Source organism: Salminus brasiliensis, chromosome 1 (genome assembly GCF_030463535.1).
Source record: "Salminus brasiliensis chromosome 1, fSalBra1.hap2, whole genome shotgun sequence".
In the NCBI taxonomy this organism is placed as follows: domain Eukaryota; kingdom Metazoa; phylum Chordata; class Actinopteri; order Characiformes; family Bryconidae; genus Salminus; species Salminus brasiliensis.
The window spans coordinates 86,493,034-86,517,574 of NC_132878.1; the positions used below are offsets into that span (position 1 = coordinate 86,493,034).

Sequence of the window (24,541 nt, forward strand, 5' to 3'; positions counted from 1 at the left end):
CACACACACACAGAGAGAGAGCGGTGGGCAGCCAACTCCAGCACCCAGGGAGCAGAGAGGGTAATGGGCCTTGCTCAAGGGCCCAACAGTGGCAGCTTGCCGAGCCCAGGAATCGAACCCACAACCCTGTTATCGATATCCCGGCACTCTAACCACTGAGCCACCACTGCCCACCACTGCCTATATGCTAATTAAATATAATAATATAATATAAATAATGGAATATAATGAAATATATGATGTGAAATATAATAAATAATGTAATAACAGTTACTAGCGTTCTTTCTTTGACTATGTGAAAATGTTGAGAAAAATAAGCTACCATTTAAATACACAACCTCAGTATTATTTCAGTGTAATAAGTCAACATCACACTATCTACCCCCCATCTATCCATTACAAATCTACCCCCAACCCACTAATAAAAACATCACCACATGCTTGTCTTTTAATCTAAACAGAGACGATGTGATACAGGCCTACTTTATTCCTGACATACACTAGTCAATGAAGCTGGGAGGGAGGGAGGCGGGATGTAGCAATTAATATTGTAATAATTCCCCCATACTTTTAATAAAAGCACCCAGTGTAGGCCAGTCAGCCATAACTCTGAAAAACACAGTTACATAACTCTTCATCTACAGTTGCATCTCTCAGCGAGTGGATATATCAGGCAGCAAGTGAACAGTCAATTCTTGAAGGTGATGAAGATGTTAAGAGCAGAAGAATCTGAGCCACTTCGACAAGATCCAAACTGTGACGGGTAGATGACTGGGTCAGAACATCTCCAAAACACCAGGCAGGTCTTTTGGGGGGTTTTCTGGTATTCAGTGGTTATTACAACAGGTTATGGGCAACTGTTGGTCAGCTGGTAACGTCTTGGTGCCAGATACCACAGGATGCCTTCAGAGGTCTTGAGGAATCCATGGCTCGAATGGTCAGATGTGTTATGGTGGCACAATGGGGGACCCACTCAGCATTAGGCAGATGGCTTATATTGTATTTTCCGGGGTTACTGCATAATTGGGACGGCCCAATTTAATAGTTACAGCTTCAAGAATGTATTTTAATACCCCTCTCATCATCTCACAGTAATGCCATCCAGGTAAATTATTCACTGGTGATAAATTTGGCAAAATTTATAAAAATTGTGACGGTAAAAGAGGTGTAAAATAATTGGGAAAGATGTAAAGTGCATGAATGGGTAAAAGGACCACTGTATTAATAATGCAGAGTTTGGGTTGTCTTTTGTCCTCAGCAGAGCTTCAGCCTTTCTTGGAATGTAGTTATACTCGTTTTGAACAATTTCGAGAGGCAAATTTAGCCATTCTTCCAGAAGAACGGCCTGTCATGCTGAATAGTGGCAGCAGCTAATCTGGGTTAAAGTTCCAGCAGACTCTGAAGAAAGAAACAAAAACAACATAAAGGGAAAATAGTAAAAGATAACTCCCAGGATCATTCAGAGCTTTTCAGAAACAATGTTTAATTTTTCAATTTCTGTTGATCACAATCTCTAGTACATATACAGCAATATGTACTAGAGATAAAGAATATTTATACAATTCAGAAATATGCAGAAATTCAGATCATATCTACATCTATACCAGATTACCCAACCCACTCATTAGTACTGTCCCCTATCATGTAATGCCCCTGACACTGGGAGGGTAAGGACTGACACATGACATGCCTCCTCTGACACCAGCCACTGCTTCTTTTTGAACTGCGTCGATAAAACGTCCTGACCAACCAATGTGCTGCCAACGTACTCATCAGCTAGCTTACACCAGGGCGGACCAGTATCTGACTGAACTGATGTGGGCCCGCCCATTGTGCTCTCTTGGGTTCCGACTGCTGATGGCAGGCAGCATGACCCAGGGTTTGAACCAGAAATCCCAGAGTCTTAGTCCGCTGAACCACTCGGAGCCCTGATTCTTATTACTACAGTTTAACACACGATGTTAAAAGGAAAATACAGTGATAGGGACTGCAGAAAAAGACTGTTCAATAAACTGTAAATATAAAACAGCTGTTGTTAATTTACAGACATATAAGACATTAACTACTTACATCCCAGCTAGTTCCTAAAACTGCCCACCCACTGAACATCCCCCACCCCAACATTGTATTAATTTGCAATTATGGCTTTTGACCGATGCTTTTACCCAGAGTTCAGAGTTCCCAGATTACCTAGTCATATAACACATCCGTGTGGTGCAATGGTTAAAACTAAGTAGTTATTTATAATGCATAATTAATTTTTTTAGATTTAACACATGTATTGAGAGAGGCTTTAGAAAAAAAAAAAACTTTAAAAAGCTTAAGTTTTAAATAATGGTATACATGTAGGCCAAAGCAGCATTAGCAGTCTAGTGGTGGGCTTGCCTGGCCCGGGATGTAAAGCCCAGTCCGCCATGAGAAAGATGGTATTGTTACCCATCATGCTACACCAATCAACCTTCTTGATCAAATGTAAATGTGTGTAAATGTATGTAGAAGTTGGATTTCACACTGTACAGTATTATACAGTATCTATCTCTAGTACCTACCCGGACCTTTTGTCTAAATCTCAAATACCTCTCCATTCCCTATAAAGTGCACTACGCAGATCATGAAAGTTTGACATCGTCACCCAAATAATACACTAAGTCTAAAACACGGGAGTATCTCAGCCAGTTATCCAATTACGAACTCACTACTTACGCTTGAGAGTCGGGATTTCATGGCCTACACAGTGCACTACATAGGGCACAGGGTGCCATTTGAGACACAGCCCTTTGTTGTTCGTGAACCCCGGAGCTGACTTTTCTCCGCCGGAAGTTCAAATGTGACCGAGAAAGATGGCGGGGGATTCCTCAATGGAGCTTCTGTTTTTAGAAACGTTTAAACACCAGAGCGCAGAGGTAACTTTTACAGTGTGTCTCCGTTTAAGGCCGCTTGGCCAAGGCAGTGCCTCTATGTCTAAACTGCAGTGCTTGCTGCAGAAATGTGCACGCGCTTCCTCTCGGCGTGGCGCGCCGTAAACAAACCACAGCTAGCGAGCCGGCGGAGTTAGCCTGCAGCTCCTTCTCCAGACCAGCCTTTACACAAACCCAGGCGTGATTAAACTGCTTCATCGGGGCGTGAGGTTACAAACACGGTCTGTAGTTGTTTGTGATTTGTGCTGGAAAGCTCTTGGTTGTAGAAAAGTAAGCCAGATCGCCTTTTGGAGCAAGCAGAGAGAGAGAGAGCTGACCCGGGCTAGCCAGTGTGGCTAGGGTACATGTGTACGTTTGAGCTGGGCTGATCCATTGAGGGCTGATTCTGACCTTAGTGACTGTTTTTAAAGCTGTTATAGGGAGGTATTTAGCTGTAACTGTATATTATTCAGTGCAAAAAACTGCCTTAAAACTGTACGGATTGATTGATTAGGAATCGCTTGTTGGGAGGATCATCCATGGCCACATCTTTGAAGCAGTGATGAAATATCGGGAAACAGCTCGACTGCGCCCGAAAACGTGTAGCTTAGTAGCTGCTGTACTAAATATACTCCATTATTGGCGCATTTATTAGTAGATAGTAAAATATCATTAAGCCCAAGCATTTAAGTTAGTCTTGCTTCAAATAAGGCTAAACTTGGCTTTTTGGTTCAATTGTCCCGTTCCACCTTAAATGAGGCGGCTGCTCCGTTAAGGCGCTGTTGCAGGGCCGCTCTTCTCATTCACTACAGTCCACTATTTAAGGTGGAGCGGAACTAATATTTCGCCTAATATATTAAGCCAAGGCTCAAACACCTTAAAACATATATGTCCTCATGTTTGCAAACACCCCTACTAATGAAGGCATCTTTTAGCTACTTTTAGTTACATCCGTTGCTGATAAAGATGTGCAAATGCACACACACAGCTTGTCTAGTCCTATTGCTAATAGCTTAGGACTCTCTGGAGCAGGTAAACATGGACATGTTGGCACCATGCCTAATGCCAGATGTGGGCTAGAGGGGTATAAAGCCCCCCAGCTTTGAGCTGTGGAACAGTGTACTCAGAAATTATGGTGATGGACTATCCAGTGCTTTTGGGATGAGGTAGGGTGGTGACCGTCCAACATCCTGACCTCTCTATTGTTTTTAAAAGAGGTTTGAAAAGATGAGCCGTCCTCAGTGGAGTCTGTCTGTCCGTCTGTGTGTGAAGACCCTGGTATCTGTATATGTGCGTTTGCTGTATATGTGTTTTATGCAGAACTGGAGCATTTCTGCTGTATTTTTCCCTAGACGAGCCTGTAGAAACCAGTCAGATCAGTCCATGGCCACAGTAGAACATTTTTAGGGAGAGAACAAGGAGATCTTGGTCAATAAACTGACTGAACATCTGGATGCGCTGTTGTTACTTTGGTGCAACTCTTGAACACAGTTCTCCAAATTTAGTGGACCGTAGGTGTGGGATAGTATTTGGATGACAGTTTTTAAAAAATCTGCTGCTTCTGGTGCATTTTGCCGATGTGTGAAAATATTGTAATATTGTGTCTTAAAACTGTCCTTAAATATCATATTATTTTTACAGTTTTTACCAGCTATTGTGCATGCTGTGCTGTACTTCAGATAACGGAGCTGTTTTTCTCTCTAGCTTACAAATGTGGATGTGGTGAGGTTTCCGTATGGTGTGTTGATCACAGAAGTCCGAGTCATCCCCCCTGGTATCAAAGCCCACAGCAACCTCCCAGACAGCAGAGCTTTCGGGTAAGAACATCACCATAAACAAACCTGATCGTATACATTAGATGGTCTCACTCCTTGACTCCGTAATGGGGTATGTCATTCACATATCATTCACACTCTGACCCTGTTTACACCTGGTCACTTCATCCGTTGTGAGTATCAGGATTACATCTGGATAAGGCTGAATCGCATTAGAAATAGAAGTGGAAATGCACCCAAGACGCATAGATTCAAGTCCGATCACTCAAACCATATCAGGAGCTGGTCTGAGATGCATTTGAGCCACGTTATAGCAATGTAAACACACCCGTCTGCCCTAGACACATTCGGCAACCAAAACCCATCCCAGTACTACTGAAACACCAGTAATAATGTCTGCGCGAATTTGCACACACAGCAGTCAGATTTCAACTGGAGACGCATTTGACCAAGTGTGAATGCTTGTGGCTAAAATCTTGATACAATCCAGATACTAGTCACATGAAGTGACCAGGTGTAAACGGGGTCTATGTTGTGTAGCATTTGTTGATGCATCCTGATCTGATGATTTTCAAACTCAACAAGCTTTCAGAGTTCATCTGATCAACTATGCATTTCCTTAGAAAGAGTGTAATTATGCTGCGGTCACATGCTAACGAAATTATGGTAAATACGAGTTCCCAACTTAGAAATTGCACATGAACACCCCCTCAAATCAGAATTTCTTTTCCCACTGAGTTGAGGTGACTCTCAAACTTTTAACATGGCAGAGAAGACAGAATCAGTGTTGGATGGTAAATTATTATTACTGCAGTTAATGGTTATTTGTGCAAATCATTTGAATCATCTGTAATATATGTGCATTTACCTTGATATACAACAGCATTAATTATCATTCTAACCATAGCAAACAGACATGCTCTACTTAGGCAGTTATTAAAGTGACCTTAGCCGCCATTTTTTTATGTCAGACAACAAAGCGCTTGAACATGATGTGCTCGTAATTCCAACTTCACAAGGTGGAAGTAGGAACTTCTAACTAGCATGTGAATGCAGCATTAATCCTGTTTAATTGGTTGGAGTGCCTAAAAGTTGAAGTTGCATGAAAGTCATTGTACTGAGTATGGGAAAGTATTTGGGTAGACTTTTTAAAAATTTGCTGCTGCTGGTGGTGAATTTTGTCTACAGATTTCGCAACAAATATCGTGTATCGCAAAAAAGCTTTACGTAAATATTGTTGTTATTGTATCGTGTCTTTTTTTAAATTTATTTATTTATTTTTTTTTTTACTTAATAACTTTGACCAGTGTGATGACCTTAGTATGTTCCCAAAATGCATGCTGAATTCTTCACTAACTAAGAACAGAATTAAACCAGCAAAGCTTCTGATTCTTAACTCTTATATTTCTGCCTTCTTCATATCGAAACATAAGTTACGTAAAAGAAGCCAAACATGATGTTTCTGACGTTCATAATAATGAAGGACAATTCCTCAGATGGTTCAAAGTATCACTACTGAGATGAAAGGGTGCATTATAGAAAGACGTATCAAAATAATGTCTTCAGCCATTTTATTTACTATGCAGAGTGAACAGTAAATGTCTGAGTTTCTGTATGTATTGTTGATTATGGTGAAATACTGTCTTGCCTTGCATGTACTTCTCATATTACATATTACATACACATATTTGGCCAAAACATTATCAAATCATAAAACAATGTCTCTTTATGAGCCTCAGACATCTGGTTCCTATCACCACCTTTGTGAACAGGGAAAGAAATATTCTCATGTCTAATCGATTAGAAGTTATGTTTCAAATCTGTTTCTTCAGCAGTTTTGTCTGAAGATCTCACCATCTTCTAGCTTTGATCTGGGATGTGTTAAAAGCAAAACGAGACCCCATGCTTATCTCCAGAATGTCTTGCAATAAAAAAGCTCATGTTTTCATTATGCAGTATAGAGATCTGCTTTCTTTGGAAACAAAGAAACGAAGATATTACAAAAGATCATTAACCTTTTGTCTTAATGGTTTAACTGGTCATGAATTTGGAAAGAAAGTGGATTACCCTCCATTGAAACTCCATTGGGAAACTCATGAGAGAGAGCTGAATGATCTAGTGAAGGAACAGGAATGGGGTTTTGTGTCTTGGTTTCTCCCGTTCTCACTCTTCTTAAGTATCAGATGTACCACACCCCTTATTCTACTACTTTCAGTTATGACTAACCCACTTGTGTGTTTCTGTTCTCGATGTCCCTCTCTCTGGTCTTGCAGTATCTGCTTTTCCTCTCATATGTTGTGTAGATCTAGTAGTGATGCAATATTAACAAAATCCTAATTAAAAAATGAAGACGTTTCACTGTCTGTAAGGCGGTAGACATTAGTGATGGGTTTTATTTATGCCTGAATGGATATAATTTTTAAATAGCATTGATTCTGTAAAATAGTGTTGTATGTGGTGACATGCTGTATGTTCTAAAGTCTTCATTGGTATCATGTTAAATAGAGTAATAAATTGTTACATCAAGCAAAAAAAATGTTTTTTTTTATATATATATATATATATATATATATATATATATAATATATATATATATATATATATATATATATATATATATAAACATTAGAAAAACCGCCATTATTATCATTATGTTAATTCTGAATATATTATATTATATTGAAATAAATAAGATATGTATGTGTGCTAGTACAAAGCAATGATTGGACCTGGCTTGTTTAGCTATTGACTTTTCAGTATCTTGTGTGGCTCTGTGTGGGTGGATATGGATGAAGGGGACATCAGGCCGGGATTTGAATTCTGATACCCTTGTATGTGTTTCTTCAGAGAAACGGCCCCTCACGCATTCCAGCTGGACCTGTTCTTCAACAACGTCTCCAAACCCAGCGCCCCAGTGTTTGACCGGCTGGGCAGGTATGACACACATGTTTGTACACACTTCTGAATAGCTCTACTTGCTTTACTTGACACTTACCTTGACATATGTGCTTCACACTTAGTTTTACGTGCTTAGCAGTAAATACTGATAGACATGACACTGAGAAAAGCCTTTCTTTACCTGCACATGTGTTTATATATTCATAAAACATTATGTATTCATGTCATTTTTGTCTTTCCCAGCCTGGAGTACGATGAAAACAAATCAATTGTGTTCAGGCCCAATGGCAAGGTGAGGACCGTATAGATTACTTTGTGTCCTTATTTTCGGGTGTGTGTCTTGTGGCATATCTTAAACAGTCAGGCAGTCAGGTATCTCTCAAATGGCAACTTTACAGGAAGGAAGTGTTAAAAGATTTTGTTATTCATACATTATTCTGTCAGCCCGTTGTCAGTGTAAAGAACTTTCAGATTCACATTACGTTAAAAAGGAAAAATGGCAACAATTGAGAGACAGTTTTTTTTGGTGGGACAGCGACAATATGCTTCTGAATAATCACACACATTCATATTCATGAAGGTGTGCAGTTTAGATTTCAGTATATTTCATGGTTTCAGGGCATTTTACCCAACGTAGTTTTTATCCTGGCCATTTCAACATGTTCTGTTCTGACTGAACTACTCAGCCAAGTGCTCCAGGCCTTTTATGCAAATGATCTCATATTTGCATGTTAGACAGAATTCCCTTTGCCACTCCCCTCCAGATAAGCAGAGCCACCCTGAAATATTAAACTTAACTCTCTCTACTTTAGGGAATGTAGTCCTATGGCTTTAGAAGAGAGAAATGATCCTGAAAGTGTTACGTAAAATGAGATGTTCTAAGTTTGGTGCCCAATAAAGTTCAATATGTCCAAATGTTTGTGGACACCCCTTCTAATGAATGCATTCAGCTGCTTGATGTTGCACCCATTGCTGACGCAGATGCGCACACAGTTTGTCTACCCCCTGTCGAGAAGTTTGCCCATAGAATAGGACTCCCTGGAGCAAGAGCATAAACATGAACCTGTTGGCACCATTATTAATGCCAGGCGTGAGATAAAGGAGTATAAAAACCCCAGAATTGAACTGTGGAGCTGATGGTGCTCCATCCAGTACTTTCGGGGTGTGGTAGGGTGGTGCTCAGCCAACATCCTGACCTCATTAATGCTTTTTTTGCTGAATGCACTCAAATCCTCACAGCAGTTCTCCTGAATTTAGTAGAACGCCTTCCTTGGACAGAAGAGATAGTTACTCCAACAAAAACTTGAAAACCTTTTTTTACTTAAATATTTCATATGAATATATTTAATTATAAATATTTATATATACATGCACTATTATTTTATATTTAAAAGTACGAAACAATAAATGAGCAGTTATCCCAATACTTTTGTCTATATAGTATGGGAAGTTAATGTAAAGGTGCGTGTGCATACTAAGAAACACTGAATTAATATTAACATTTTGCAGAAGTGATCCCAGATATAATACTTCTAATTTCTAACACCCGTGTTACAGTGCGCCTAAGCCAAATTTCTGCCTCCAGATAAATACAGATGGTCTGGTGCTGCGTGGGTGGTACACTTGTCTAACGTTGGCGGTGTATGGCACAGCTGAACGCCCCCACAGCCATGAGCGTGATTCTCCACCCCCACCTCCACCCCCTCCGCCACAACAACAGCCACCTGCCTCCAAAAGGAACATCAAGCATGGTCAGTAAAACTGTCTTAGACCCCAAATCAGAGCATGCATTTTTTAAGGACCTCTATCACAGCTATTAAAAGCTGAGTGTGTGTGTGTGTGTGTGTGTGTGTGTGTGTGTGTGTGTGTGTGTGTGTGTGTGTGTGTGTGTGTGTGTGTGTGTGTGTGTGTGTGTGTGTGTGCTTGCTTTACAGAGTGGGAAAATGAGGAGCAGTTTAATGGGAGTCCACCAAGACCACAACCGAGAGGCCCTCGTACTCCACCAGGACCGCCTCCTCCAGATGACGATGAGGAGGACGCTCTGCCTGTGCCAGGTACGTGTAATGTGTTCCCGCAGTAGAGAAGTAGATGTGTGTAATAAGTGTACACTGTGAAAATGATACGTGTCCTGGGAGTTTGCTAGTTTTGCTAAGTGAAATATACCTTTTACTGCAAAGTGCAAGACTTATGTGAGAAGCTAATTTGAGCAACAGCATTTGAGTTGAGGTTAGGTGTAGCCATGCAGTGGCATGGCTACAGTGGCACAGCAATGCAGTTACCCCATTAAAAAGGTATTTACAATTGTATGTGTAAGGGCTTGTGTGAAAGCCCATGCCAGATTGCCTCTGGAGATAATATTGATTGTTTAAATGGAGGTGCTTTGACATATCACTGGATTGAGCAATGAACCAGTAAATTTGTGGTTATAAAAAACCTGATTTAGGAACTAATAAGGACACTAAAGATGTTTCGATCCAGTTATTTTGCTCCAGATCCGAAAAGACCAGTCTCTTAATGCTGAGTATCAGTTTTTATTTTTAGAAAACAATTTATTTAGTGTTAGTTTCTGGACTGATTTATTTAATTTAGTAGCCTTATTTTTTAATATCTAATAATCCAGTCTGTCTGACGTCCCTGATGATTTATCTCCCAGTTACTTTAAAACACTGCAGTCAAATCCCTTATAGTGTATTGTTGATCTCACACTAAACAGGCTGTGAGCTTTTTTTGTAAGTTCTACGAACATTCCTTGAAGCCCATCTGCCGGCTGTGAATAATTTCTATTAATAGTGCCTTGAGGATGCAGGGTCAATCATCAGGACTGAATCAGGATTAAAATAACCAACACCTAGTCCATTAAAATATACCTGGATTGGGTATATATCTCTTTAAAAATACAATTGTTTGTAGGGTCCTCTGTCAAAAAAATGTATGACCAGGGTTCCAGACGTACTGGTGATACCTACCTGCATATTTTGTCATAATCACATTGGTCAATTATTCATAACTCACTTTTTTGTAGGCCCAGTAAAGGAAGAGAGTGTGGAGCGTGGGGACGATTACCTGGAGCCCGTCTCTCCAGAGCGTGGCTCCCTGCCTCCCGACGATGCCTACTCAGACCCAGAACAAGAGGAAGATGAGGGACCAGCGGAGGATGAAGATGACGAAGCCCGCTCGGAGGGAAGTGAGGCAGAAGAGGAAGAAGAGGAGGATGAAGAAGAGGGTGAGGAGGAGATGGAGGATGATGGCGAAGGTAGGGGAGGCGCACCGTGGTGTGCGTTCCTCAGGCATGTGTGTGTGTGTTTCCTCCAGCATGCTCACACACTAACCTGAGACGAGTGAGGATCTAACTTCCGTCACACACTGCATGTCAAAAGGCCTCCCCCTGCTGGTGGTGTGGCATAGAAATAGATAATGCTATTTCTATGGGCTATAGTGTATCGCAATCACAGTCGCGCATGCAACCTGCTTTTCTTAGCTCCAGAGTAGATGCTTGTTCTGTCTATTATATAATCTTTGGATGGTTGCAGAGCCAGTGCCCGAGTCTCTAACGTAGATGGAATACAGTAGAGCTGCAATACGAGTGTAAAATCAAGAGGTAGGACACTGGACGAGTTGACAAAGTAGCTTGTGATGTGTGCTTGCTTAACTTGTTACTTCTTATTCTAGGTGATGATGGCTATGAACAAATATCCAGCGATGAGGAGGATCTCGAGAGCGGGGCATTCAAGCTGCCGGCCTTTGACCTGGACTACACACCCGAAGACCTTGCCTCACTGCCAACTGTCCAGTACGATCCCTTTGAACGGGAGCTCCGCGCCCTCCAGCACTTCACTCCGCCCCATGTCACACGTTACGAGGCAGAAGTGAACCGCTTGAAGAGAATGGATCTTCAGGACCAGACCTGCTCATGGGCGGAGTCTGCAACTAAGCTGTCAGAACTGTTGGAGACCTGGGGAGAGGGGCCCGAAGCAGAACGTGGAGCAGGATGGGTAACGGCGTTAGAGGAAGTTCCAGCCTTGCTGGTGAAAGGCTTGAGCTTGCTGTCAGTTAAGGACAAGGAGGGCCAGAAGGGCCAACTGAGGCTGCTAGTTGAATGGACGTCTGAGGCGCTTCATTTGGACTCTGCTCTAGCACAGCCTATCGCCCTCAACCTTCGGCAGCTGAAAGCTGGAGCCAAGCTGGCCTCGTCTCTTGCAGATTGTGGAACCCAGGCTGTGCAAGTCCTGCTGGAGAAGGGCATTGTAAGCCGCTTGCTGGAGCTCCTGTTTGCGGATCACGTGTCCTCCACGCTGAAGCTCAGTGTGCTGCGCTCCCTTGACAGCATCGTAAGCGAACCACAGGGCATGGAGGCACTTCTCAGAGAGGGTCACCATGGCAACGCAGGGACCAGCGGGTATCAGCGCCTGCTTGAACTGTTCCTCCTGGACCAGACAGTCCGAGTGGCCACAGCGGGTGCCGCCATCTTACAGAAGGGGCATTTTTATGAAGTGCTGACTGACCTTCAGAAAACAGCAGGCACATGGGCAGAGCGCCAGCCTACAGAAGGCGAGGCTGGAGACAGGGAAAGAGAAGGAGGCGAGAGGGAGAGAGAAAGGGAAAGCACTGAGAGAGAGGGAGAAGAGGGAGAGCGGGAAACCCTTGAGGCACCAGAGAGCCCAATGGACATGGACACTCTTCTGGAGTCTGCCTCTCTGTCAGAGGCTGACCTGGAGAAGCTGCAGGGTCTGCTGGAAGAATTGCTCCACCTGCTGGAGACGGCACCACACTGCATGGTGCAGCCACCGAGCAAGGCCTTCCCCACCACAGCTCGCATCACTGGACCCCCAGAGCGTGATGACCCCTTTCCAACACTCTATCGGTGATTCATACATATATTTGTGTTTACCTTTATTAGTGTTTAATAAAACCAGTGTTTTAATTGTTAATCATTTTTGGGATTAAAAAGTCTCATCTGTTTTTCATTATTGCAAATGATTTATTAAATTAAATTACATTATTATTTTGTATTTATAATATTTTATGCATCTATTATTACAGGTACATGCATGCTACTCACTTCCTGGAGTCTTTGGCAGTGGTCTTGACTTCTCCAGCAACTTGTGCCCACGTTGGAGTCCTACAGGCAGTCCGGGAGCTAATGCGCTTGATGTCGCAGACCCAGCAGGGTCTCCTTTTCCTCCTGAGCCAACATGAGCCCACCAACCTCCTACTGCGCCTGCTCACACCACTCACACACCTTGCTCCCATCTCTCACTTGGCCCACTTAGGTCCTCTGACCCCTCTGTTGGAGAGTGAGGGTGAAGAGACTGCCCCAGGAGCTGAGGGCTCTTTGGATGATGGATTTTGGGTGTGGTTAATGCAGGCCCTGCATGCCCTTCAAGCAGTGGCAGAGCTTAATGTGCCAGAGCTCGAGGAAGGCGACAACCCTGAGGTCCTGTCAACACTTCACAACCTCTACCTGATCAGTTTTAGTAGTACAGGCCGAAGTGCAGTCTCGCACGCACTCAGCCTGGACACTAACCTCGGCTGTCTGGTCAACCTGCTGGAGCACCATGCTAAAGAAGGACAAGGGTGAGCACATGCATGCAGAACATTATATTTATTCATTCTTTATGTAGACTGTTTCAAGCTATCTGATCTTAATCGATAGGATGGTAGACATGATGCTATACCCCTTTTCATTTCTAGGTATAGTATTGACATTTGGAGCACTAGCCAGTACTAGCCTAGCTGATATTTGGTCTTTGAAAATACTAAGTGTAGTAATTAAGTAAGCATTAACTGAAAAAAAAACATTCACCTAAAGGTTATGTGATTAGAGTTTGTACAATGACTTAAAATGAAAGTGCATCTTTAGACTTTAACATGACATTTAACATGGAAATGCAAAAGGTGTGTTTACAAGCGTCCATGTGAAAGATGTAACTATCTGAAGATGCTCTGATAAAATTTTTGGTCTGCTGTTGGACTAAACCTGCTAGGATAGCCTGACTGGGCTATGTTGTCAAATATTGCACTTGTACATGATTTTGTGGACAACAGATTTTTTTTTATTATTCTTATTTATTATTTAGTTTATTTTTCTATGTATGTATTTATTTTCTTATTTTCTAGTTTTAGACATTTTAAGTAGTAGTAGACATTTTAAGTAGCAAATAAATTTGGGGGTGTTCTATCATTTTCCTCACTGGAAAAGCGCATTTCTATGAATTATATTTTACAAAGGATTTAATTTATTTAATTTTCAATTAAATTACAGTTTTGTGTTAAGTTATATTACCTCTATGTTTAAATGTACTCAAAAAGCCAAATGTTTTCATGGGTTGTCCTACATTTTTCACATGACTGTATCCCTGAAGAACTCCTCAGTAAGCTATTTTCCCATTATTATTAATGTTCAATACTAGTCTAATAACAATAGACAATTTATAATACAACAATCAATATTCATTCTTTTTAGGGAAGGAAAAGCTAGGAAATCTGTGACGTACAACTATGCCTGCATGCTTGTGCTGCTGGTGGTTCAGACGTCTGCTGAGCTGAGGATGATGGAACATTATGCTGCTCCACTGCTTGCTATTTGCAAATCTGATGAAAACAATGCAAAACTTCAGGGTGAGTCCAGATGTTGCTTTCAGTCTCAGTTAATTTGCCCCACTTTGGGTTAAGGTCCCTAGCTACGTAGAATGCAGGGTTGTGGGATCAAAACCCATGTCAACAAAGCTGCCACTGTTGGGTCTTTGAGCAACTCTGCTCCATGGGCACCACTGCATGGCTTACTCTAAACTCTGACCCCAGTTTTCTAAGCTGGGATATGTGAAGAGAGGAATTTCGGTGGACTGTATCAGTGTATATCATCACTGACGCAAAAACCTCCAAAAAGCTAACTTTACAAGAAGAGGGGGAAAATGTCTTCCTAGCTCTAAATGGAAGTTGCACATACTTCGCACATACAAAAGGCAATGGCCTGATTTAAATGCTGTCAAAGTGAAAAATGGAGATGCAAGGTTTTAGCGTGACCGTGATGAATTATATAATGCTGATACTGTACTTATTCATTTTGTAGAAATAAACAAAATCTAAATATTTAATGTGTCTCTAATTCAGATCTTTAACAGTGCAGTATGTGTGTTTCTGTTTCAGAGCTTAGTAAGTGGTTGGAGCCCCTTGAGAAGCTGCGCTTTGATATAAGTGGCATCCCAGCCCTTATTGACTATATCAAACAGGTAGGTTTAACAACTGTGTTTAATAGAATTAATAGTTAGATCCGTTAAGACATCATAATTATTCACTGAACGAAAACAGATCAATAGAACATGATTCAAGGATTCTTCAATTCCAGTTCCCCTCTCAAATACGCATACTAGGCTTGGTAGATAACAGGAGTTGAATCAGATGTGTTTGAGCAAGAAAGGATTCAAGGATTCAAGGATTCAAGGAGACTTTATTGTCATTCGCATCACATGTGGTACATGGGGTGGAACGAAATTGTGGTACCCAAGGACCCAGTTTTACCCAGACAGCAGTACTTAAATAAATAAAATATACATAAATATATAAAAATATATGTAAAAATGAAAATAAAATACAGAGAGTCATCATACATAGTCATCAAACTATGCTAAAAACCGGGCTTCAATCTTAAAAAGTCCAGTTTGTCTTTATGTGGGTAGCAGATAAACCATATGGACAGGTATTGTAATGACTGCTCATTAATTGTTTCTTCTAAAATTGAGGGTTTTTTAAAAAACCCTTTCTAATAAGTATATCCTGTCAAGGAAAAGCTTTTTACTGCACTCGGGGATAAGAGCTTTAGTGAGGTCAGCATGTTGGGTGATCACCACTCCATCTTATCCCAAAAATAACAGATAGAGCACCATCATTTCATAGAACACAGTTCCACTGTTCCACAGGTCAATGCTGGGGTCTTTTTACCCCATGTCTGGCATTAGGCATGGTGCTAATAGGTTCAGGTTTGCTCCAGAGAGTCCTATTCTATTGGCAGTACTTCTTTACAGGGACTAGACAAACTGTGTGTGTGTGCATTTGCACATCTGTGTTAGCAATGGGTGCAACTTAAAGTAACTGAATGCTTTCATTAGAAGGGGTTCCACAAACCGTTGGACATGGTGTACCTGTTGTGCATAAAGCATTTTTCATGATGTACCTAAACACACTTCTGTAGTCACACTTGAACAGTATGAAAACAGTGTATGAATGAACTGTGATGTTTACCACGCATAACTGAGCTGATGTCTCTTTGCCAGAATCTGGAAAATTTAATGACCCCAGAAGGGGTGGGCCTGGTCACTGCTCTAAGAGTGCTTTGTCACATTGCCTGTCCTCCACCTACGGCACCAGGTATGTTCTTAAACACACTCAAACCCCTCTTACAGTTAGGAAAACTGTATAGAGTGCTAAAATCTTGTCTGTTTGTGTTCTGGTTTTCTCTAGGCCAGCAGAAGGATCTGAAGTGGAACCAGGCGGTGATAGCGTTGTTCAGTGCTGAGGGAATGGACACGTTCATAAAGATCCTCCAGAAACTGACCTCCGTGCTGCTGCTTCCCTGGAGGCTGCACGGACCCATGGGCCCCACAGCACTGCGCCTGACAATGCTGTCGGTGGCTTCTTGTGCACTGAGGCTCATCAGAGCCATGCTGACTGAGCTGCTGTGCGGCGGGGCTTGTGAGTTCCGTGACGTTCGTGTACCTTCCGTCTGCGTGACCCTGCACATGATCATCTGCTCCACCCCGGCGACTGGTCGCCTGGACACGGAGGAGCTACGTATCCAGGGTGACATTGCAGAGGTGTTGCTAACCTTTACGCATGCAGTGAGCGAGCAGGAGACCGGCTCGGAGGAGACAGTCGCAGGAAACAGCTGGTCTCTCATGTTGAAGGAGGTGTTGAACTCTATCCTGGCTGCTCCAGAGAACATATACAGCAGTCTCAATCTGCTGTCTGAACTGCTGCCCCTACCCCTGCCCATGCAGACCACACAGGTAAGACACATGTGTTTATTGTAAAAGAAATGTTTTTTTGTTTTAGCAGCTTTGTAACCTTTTTCTCATAGATTGCTTCAGTGTAATTCTTGAATTAACCTTAAACCTCATGTTTTTTTGCTCTGTCCACCAGGCATTGTCCGTCCAAGACGTTGGAGTTGCAATGAACACGCGCAAGCTATGGAGTATGCACCTGCACGCTCAGGCTCGCGTCTTGCAGGACGTCCTCCGGTGTGTATGTGTAAGCAACTGTCCACCTCTCCTCTCCATGCTCCGAAGGGTGTGTGTGCAGCTCTGTGACTTGGCGGCACCCACTGCCACACTCGTCATGAGGACCTTGCTGGAGCAGCTACAGGAGGAAATGCAACAGTAAGTGTTACAGTCGACTTGAATGTTTAAAACAGAGGTGCACAACTTCCGTTCTGTTTGGCACAATTTGGTAGTTTTCCTACTTAAGCACATTCACTTAACCTGAAAATGATCAGATAAAATAGGTATGTTTGAGAGGGAGAAATCTCCAAACTGTGGACACCAGCCAGCCAAGTCTAGAGTTTAAATCTGCATAGGCTAGAATTGGTATTTTGGGATCAGGATCCTATACACTTTGGAAGTGTAATTCACCTCTGCTCCACTGTGGTAAATGCAAATTACACTTTGATCAGCCGTACACATGCACTGAAAGTGATAGAAGCATGTGAACTGAGGCGGCAGAGCAGTGTTGCAGGATTTTACACAAATATGACTGTGTAGCAGTGCTATGCCGATTTTGTGAGCGGTGTCATAAAGCTCCACCAAAGTTACAAAGTTCAGAAACAGCATTCTGGCACAGATTGGAAATAATAGAGGCTCTCCCTATTACCAATCAGTCTAACATCTGATGCATTATGTAGCAATTCCGCCTTAAAATGAGTTGTTTTTGGTCTTTTGGAATCATCACTGTGGTTGTACTCCAAATCAATGGATCTGCTTTAGGACTGGACGTTCTGCACAAAGTAAACAACAAGGCCCACCCCCATTGTTTAATGTGGATCAGGATGCTCACATTGTCATTTTTTTTTGGTCATTTGTAGGGAAGTAGTGACTTCGCAGTTGACAAGGCTTCTCGCCCTGCTGGACTCATTGGCATCTCAGCGCTCCTGCAAGGCAGGCATGCTGGCTCTTCTGGGTGGATCTGTACGCAGCGAGAGCCGGGGCGAGGGCCGGGCCGAAGACAAACTGACCGAGATGCTCCCTTCTCTGCTCGCCATGCTCCTCCTGCCAGCCGATGCCAGCCTTTCAGTGCAGCAGAATGCTGAGTTGGTAGCTTCCGTTATCCAGTCATTGTGTGACCAGGACATTTCCCTGATAGTGAGTGGCTCAGGGGAAGTGTGTGTGTCAGAGGCAGAACAGTTGGCCAATGCCTTGCCTTCACGGGACATGATGCCAGGTATATGTGACGGAATGCTAGAAGTACTTGGGCACACACACAGCACCTACACACTCCAACTCACCTGCCTTAGAACAATGATATTCCTGACGGAGCATGACTATGGTCTCTATCATTTGAAGAGGTAAGAGAAGTTTGCTTGTTTGTGTCAGTAGAAAAAATGTTTTCCATACTTAGTATGGCTGTATGGTATGATTGTGTGTGTGTGTGTTGCAGCTCACTGAAGAAGCACAGTACGGCCGTGTCGTCACTACTCCGTAAGGAATCTGCATCGTTTAACAAAGAATCGGCTGAGCTTCTCTCTGCTCTGTTGGATTTCCTACGGCAGATCCTCAACAATGAGTCTATGGTAAATGTAGAAACTTGCTTATTAAATAGAAATTATTCCAGTGAAACAGAATTAGTGTATCATTCAACCATGAATCTAAAACCGGAAGAATGTTTTGCTCCTGGGCTCCCCCTACATTCAGGATTTTACACACGTGACGCAGTTCTTGCGAATGTTGTCCTGTCTGCTTCACCAAAGTAACACAGTGCAGTTGCAGGCCCACAGACAGACTCCAGGGTGGTAGTGATAGAGACGCTGAGATGCCCCACATGATTTTAAAGCTGTTATTTTAAGCTCAAAATTCTATGTATTGTTTCTTTAATTGGTTCAGTTTCTGTGATCCTCATGTCTTAAACTGGATGGGTATTGTTTTGAGTAATTTGGTATCAACGCCAGGGCTGTGCAGCTCATAGTGCCTTCTTACTATGAGCTCTAAAGGGCTATAGTGGCTGTCAGCCATAGCAAATGTAGTGGTTATAAAAAACTCCATTTTACAAAATAATGTTGAATGTCACTTAAACTATGTGGACACCTGATTTTACTGGAGTAACTAGTGTACTGGGAAGGCTTTCTACTAGATTGTGGAGCGTTGCAGTGAGAATTTAAATGCACTCAGTTACCAAAGTGTTAGTGAGGTCAGGACTTTGTGTTATTACCACACCATCTCATGTCCAACTCCTCCCAAAAGTATTCACTGTCAGTCTAGAGAACTCAGATCAGTGCCAGCCCAGCCCAGAACTGGTATTAGACATGATGCCGTTTCGGGTCGTGTTTATCTGCTGCAGGGAGTCATATTCTATTGGCAGTACTTTTCCACAGGAGCTAGACTAAGTTGTGTGCTAATTGCATGTCTGTGTAAGCAATGGGTGTAAGTGGGTGTAACTTTAAGTTGCTGAATGCTTTCTTTACGGCTAGAAAACTGTCAAGCTAGCAAGAGTATGTGACTTCTGGGTTACATAAACCAAACAAATGAAATATCAAAATCGAATTCCTAATTGAATGTGAAATGAAAGAATGATGCTGATAAAACAGGAGTAATTTGAGAGCATGTATGTGAGAGGGAGAATGTCTCTGTGTAAGATATTGAATACATGAATAAGTAATGGGGTATCTTACACAGTTCTGGTGTGTTGATGATGATGATGATAATGATAATAGCATTCTTTATTATTTGTAAAGAAAATTAAAATATATATTTAAGATATGCTGAGACCTTGCCCCCAAAACACGAATGTATACATTAATGAATATTTTTGTAGGTCATTATTAATCATTATAATAATACATAATATTTTTTTATTCAGTTTACTCACCACCTTTAAATGAATCCTCATTATCATGCGTCAGTGCATTTTTACGCCTAATCAATATGTTCACTTGAGCCTGTTTGTTCTGTAACAGGATGAAGATATAGACTCACGCTCCCTGGTATTGAACGTGAGTGATATGAAACAGCTACTGCAATGGAAAGATGACTCAGCGGAGCATCCACTGCCTGAGCTGGAGAAACATGTCACGGTAAAAACTGCAAACACCAGCGCGAGAGGCTTCATTGTTAAGGCTGAAAGAGAATATTAAAGTTTTTCAGTAGAACCATCTACAGTAAAATTACTACTGTCCCATTTGCATAAAAACATAATCCAGGCACGTACCTTTAGTGTGTAACGTTTCCTGAGCCGTTCTGGTTGTTATGCAAATGTGGTTGTGCCAGCCATTCATTTATGAGTACCCTGTGAAATGTTTCAAACAACTGAACTACACCAAGGCCTTGGTTCTCTTGCTGGCTGAGGGTAGTTCCATGAGGTGTTTTCTCTCCTTCATCTGATACACATGTTGGACCCAACCTTTTGTAGGAGCTCTTTAAAGACGATGACACGTTAGAGGCTCTGATGGAAAATGTGGTGGGACTCCGGCAGATCCTGGAGAGTTCTGGAGATGCTCCAGGCCATACAGAACCTGAAACTGAGCCCACCCTTCCTTCTGCAGATCCGCTACAGACACAGTTTAACAACAGGTTAGGTTATGGTCTTTCTTTTTGGTTGACCTGCTTTTCTTTAATGGCAGATTGAATTAAAATGAAATGAAATTGTCATTTCAAAAGTAATGCTCAGTGTTGATTGTTCAGTTGTCTGAGTTATCTAATGGCATGTGTGCATATTCTCTTTCATTCCCATTACAGGACAGTGTATGTTCTATCTGATATGTTGGATGAGCACCTGAGGGCTCTCTGGTTTTCCCCATTCCAGTCAGAGGACATGGAGACAGACCAGGATATGGTGAGTGGCTGTGTTTGGATGTAAGCAAAAGAAAAATCTGTTTTACTGGAGAAGAAACAGAAATGGGTTCAGCTATTTTGAAGATCAGTAAAGTGCTGTGCTCCTGTATTTGTATTTTAAAAGATTATACCATGTTGGTTTGTTTGCTTGCCTTTTAGGTGAAAGTAGACCTGGTGGCACTGGCACAGCAGTGCTGTCCTGATCTGGATCTGAAGGCAGAGTTGGAACGCTCATTCCTTAGTGAGCCTAGCTCCCCAGGACACAGCAAACCAGCCAAGGGCTTCAGACTGGGCAAGCACAAACATGAGACCTTCATCACCTCCAGGTACACACACAACCAGTAACTAACGAGCATAGACATGAAACAAAGTACACACAACTTGTATGGTGCTTTACATGTAGGTGATCAGCCCAGTTTTGTTTGGTGTCTGAAGTTTCTTTAGTATAGCACCTGAGCTCTGAGAAAGCTTAGAAAGCTGCATGGCAACATAATCAACTTCACCAAAAGCCCTATTCGAAGGCCAGTACAATTATTGCTGGTGTATCTTAAGGATTTTAGCCCTGTCCAATCCTGCCATGTCTGTCATTTTTAAGGACATTTTGAGCTTTTTTTTTACCTTCTATAAAACAGCCTGTAAAACTCCAGGTTATATTAATCCTATCTGAATTGGCATGGAGGCAAGTATTCAATCACAACTGGTGGAAAAGGTATTTTTATGGGGCAAATGTGGAAAACCTCAAGCAACATTCAAGTCTTGCAATAATTCTGGCAGATTTGATCAGAGTGTAGTCCCCTGAACTCTCAGGGGAAGAAAAATGATTAAACTGTCACATGGATTGTTGTGTTGTGCTGGTGATGTGAAAATTAGGGAGCCACTCCCATCTCTCCATTTATACCTGGATTTCTCATTTCTAAGTGTGAATCAGTCATCAAAGTTAGACGTACTGAGGAAAATTTATTAATCATGGTTATAGATTTTGGAAGTAACCACATAAGCATGTCTGTTTCGCATTACCCCCTCCCCCCTGCAACCTCAGTTTATTATACAGTTATTAATCCTAATAAAGAAACTATTATGAATTTGTTGGTATCCATTTAGAATAGCATGTCTGGTGGAGTACCAGAGGGTTCTGTTTTGGGGGTCCGTGGAACTGTTGTTAATTATGATTAAGTGATGTATTTATGTGTGAGCTTAAAAACAGGGTCTAAGGAGTTAAAATTATTTGAGGCATGTAGGTGATCATTTAGGCATTTACATTAGTATGTGTAGCATAACTTAACGTAATTAAGTAAATTAAGCATTAATTCTCTATCTGAATCTCTACAGTGGTAAGTCAGAGTATGTGGAGCCAGCCAAGCGTGCTCACATTATGGCTGCCCCTCGTGGTCGAGGCCGCGGTGCTTTTGGGCAGCTCAACCGGCCGCACGACATCTTCCGACAGCGTAAACAGAACACCAGCCGACCGCCCTCCATGCACGTGGATGACTTCCTAGCAGCAGAGTTCAAGGAGGTCAGCTTGCCTACTGGCCTGACCCTGCCCAAACGCCCTCCCAAAGGAGGAGGAGCCAAGCCACCTGCTAGAGGCTTATTTACTGGAGGAACCAGAGGAAGGGGCTTCCAGAGCCACACCCGTTTCTTCACTCCACCTGCCCCCAAGAGTGCACTGCTTGCAGGTATGGGCGGTTATAAATGTTAATAAGCAATCAGCAATCTTTCTGTTGTAATATGAAAAGGATTTAATGAAGCACACTCTTTCCTTTTTTTTTGTCTACGTTAGGTAATTACCCTCGTCGTGAAGGTGGCCGTGGGTCTACCTGGAGTGCTCCAGTCACAGCAGTCACTCACAGGGGAACTTACAGCGAACCTCGAGGAGGACAAAGCAACTTTGCACGACCGCTGCCATCAAGACAGCCACCGACAGGTACTTTCTTACACTGTTCTTGTGCATATTAACCCTGTCTTGCAACAACCTTGTATCTCCAAAATGCCACCTTTTCAATGGAAGGTTTTTTGCATGACAACTACGATATGTTATGTACATAATGTACAGATCTTCATTTGCAGAGAAACTTTGGATGAAATTAACAACCGTTACTGCCTGATCAAAGCATCTATATAAGTTAAACTTTATCTAATACACAGCTCTCTATTAGCTTGTTCTGTGTGTTTTACCTTTGTCCTGACACTTTCCCTTGAATGATTATTTCCAGCACAGTTTGAGCCTCCTCTCAAATCACACTAATTAGCGGAGACGAAACACTCAGCTGGGGCACACAGCTGCCTGAACGTTTCCACAGGGCTGACCTGTTGGTTTTAATTAGCTTATATTCACCTGAAGTGATGAACTAGCAATGCTGAGCACATTATGTCTGAGGGTCTAGTTCTCTTAAAGCATATTTTAATCACTGAAGGAAGGGTGCCCTCTGCTGGATTATGCATTTACTCCAGAGACTAAAGTATGCTGCAAGAGAACTTGCACAAAACATTTACATTTAAGGCATTTAGCAGACGCTCTTATCCAGAGTGACTTACAAAAGGGCTTTGCTATTTACCCAAGAAAAACCCTCAGCTAGTTTGAATAGACTAATAATTCAAAGATACCTCTAAGTTTACCCCCCCCCCATGTGCAATTAAGAGTCTTTTGCTGTAAATAGTATTGTTATTGCTCTTTTAATTCTTATTTATATTGTGTATATAATGTAAATTATTTATCCCAATTTTTGTAACTGAGTGTCTTGCTATCCCTTTCTGCTGTTACACTGGGAATTTCCCCACTGCGGGACTAATAAAGGACTATCTTATCTTATCTAAGTTTAGACAAAAAAGGCCAACAAAAGGCATTGAAAAGGCCAACTTTACAAGAAATAGAAAAAAAGTATTTATAAATAAACATATTTTAATATATTTCATTTCAAGTTATTTTGGATTTCTTTTGGTCTATTTATGACATTTGTGAGTGTGAAATAAGTCAGCATTATGTCAAAAAGTGAAAATCAGCAAAAAAGGGAGATGCAAGGTTTTTGTGTCACAGCAAATATTAACTGTTGCTGTTCTTCACTTTTTGACTTAATTAGAATCTGGCAGTTCTTTATATTGCTTTAGTATCAATATATATATATATATATATATATATATATATATGCTCTGAAATGACGTCCATTGAAAGTTAAGGTTTTTTCCTTCTCCAAGTTTTTATTTTTTTGGTCATGCAAGGCTTTGCTCTGACAGTGAGGATATACATATATCTGCTTCAGTGGCTTAAAGACAGTTTCAGTTAAAGACTTTGTAGACTTTAACCATAACATAGTGTTTCTGTATTATGAAACATTATACAGTACAGTATATCATGTCCTCAGAGACCTTGGATCTAAAAAATAGGAGCTGTACAGGGGAAGGAAAAAAGTGGAAGTCAATGTAAAATATATTTTTTGTGTTACAGTTCTGATGTTATGTATGTATGTATGTATGTATTTATGTATGTATTTATTTATTTATTTATTTAGTTTTCTTGATGCATCTGACCATTTACTCTACTATTCTGTCAGGTGCGTACCGATTGGCTCCTCGGGATCGAGCGCCCAGAGGGAGAGGCACTGGCCTGTCCTGGCTAAGTGGAGGTGGACTTAGTGTGGGAGGAGGTGGAGTAAGTAGTGGGCGTGGCCAAGGAAAGTTCAGCAGCAGTGGGAGTGGAGGCGGGCGTGGCCGACATGTCCGTTCGTTTACCCGCTGAAACTGTCAGTAGGCCAAGAACACTCAGCCGTGTGGCTCTAAAGGACCAATCAGGATGTGGATTTGCAGTATCCATGGAAATGTTGAGTCATTGTGATGTTTTGTGTTTGTTGCTCTTTTTTTCTTTGTGTTGAAAACTGATTAAAATCTTGTGAATACTTACTGCAGATGGACCTCGTTCTTCTGAAATGTTAGTTTAGTGTTAGTT

General features: G+C 41.9%; 2 protein-coding genes across 3 annotated transcripts in view; both read left to right on the forward strand.

Annotated features, from left to right (window-relative positions):
• The window catches only part of cdh17 (cadherin 17, LI cadherin (liver-intestine)), a 122,983-nt gene that overhangs the window by 16,250 nt on the left and 82,192 nt on the right, over positions 1-24,541 (forward strand). The window lies entirely within an intron of this gene.
• Positions 2,819-24,495, forward strand: virma (vir like m6A methyltransferase associated). Of its 2 annotated transcripts, none has more exons than XM_072691949.1 (23): positions 2,819-2,903; positions 4,602-4,714; positions 7,520-7,606; positions 7,814-7,862; positions 9,156-9,321; positions 9,505-9,624; positions 10,593-10,823; positions 11,240-12,431; positions 12,611-13,144; positions 14,034-14,188; positions 14,717-14,799; positions 15,841-15,934; positions 16,028-16,572; positions 16,706-16,941; positions 17,643-18,122; positions 18,215-18,347; positions 19,728-19,844; positions 20,180-20,340; positions 20,506-20,602; positions 20,761-20,927; positions 21,931-22,277; positions 22,382-22,525; positions 24,150-24,495. In XM_072691949.1, exons 1-23 carry the CDS (start codon positions 2,841-2,843, stop codon positions 24,332-24,334), a joined length of 5,499 nt encoding a protein of 1,832 aa, XP_072548050.1. In that variant the 5' UTR covers positions 2,819-2,840; the 3' UTR covers positions 24,335-24,495. The 2 variants fall into 2 exon arrangements, with proteins under 2 accessions (XP_072548050.1, XP_072548060.1); XM_072691959.1 differs by having other exon boundaries at positions 10,593-10,793.

Bases quoted from the DNA above. Each gene is read 5' to 3' on its own strand.
- virma (XM_072691949.1), top strand. From the start codon at position 2,841: ATGGCGGGGGATTCCTCAATGGAGCTTCTGTTTTTAGAAACGTTTAAA. The intron at 4,715-7,519 runs GTAAGAACATCA...GTGTTTCTTCAG, and splicing joins CCAGACAGCAGAGCTTTCGG to AGAAACGGCCCCTCACGCAT. The intron at 14,189-14,716 runs GTGAGTCCAGAT...TTTCTGTTTCAG, and splicing joins AAACAATGCAAAACTTCAGG to AGCTTAGTAAGTGGTTGGAG.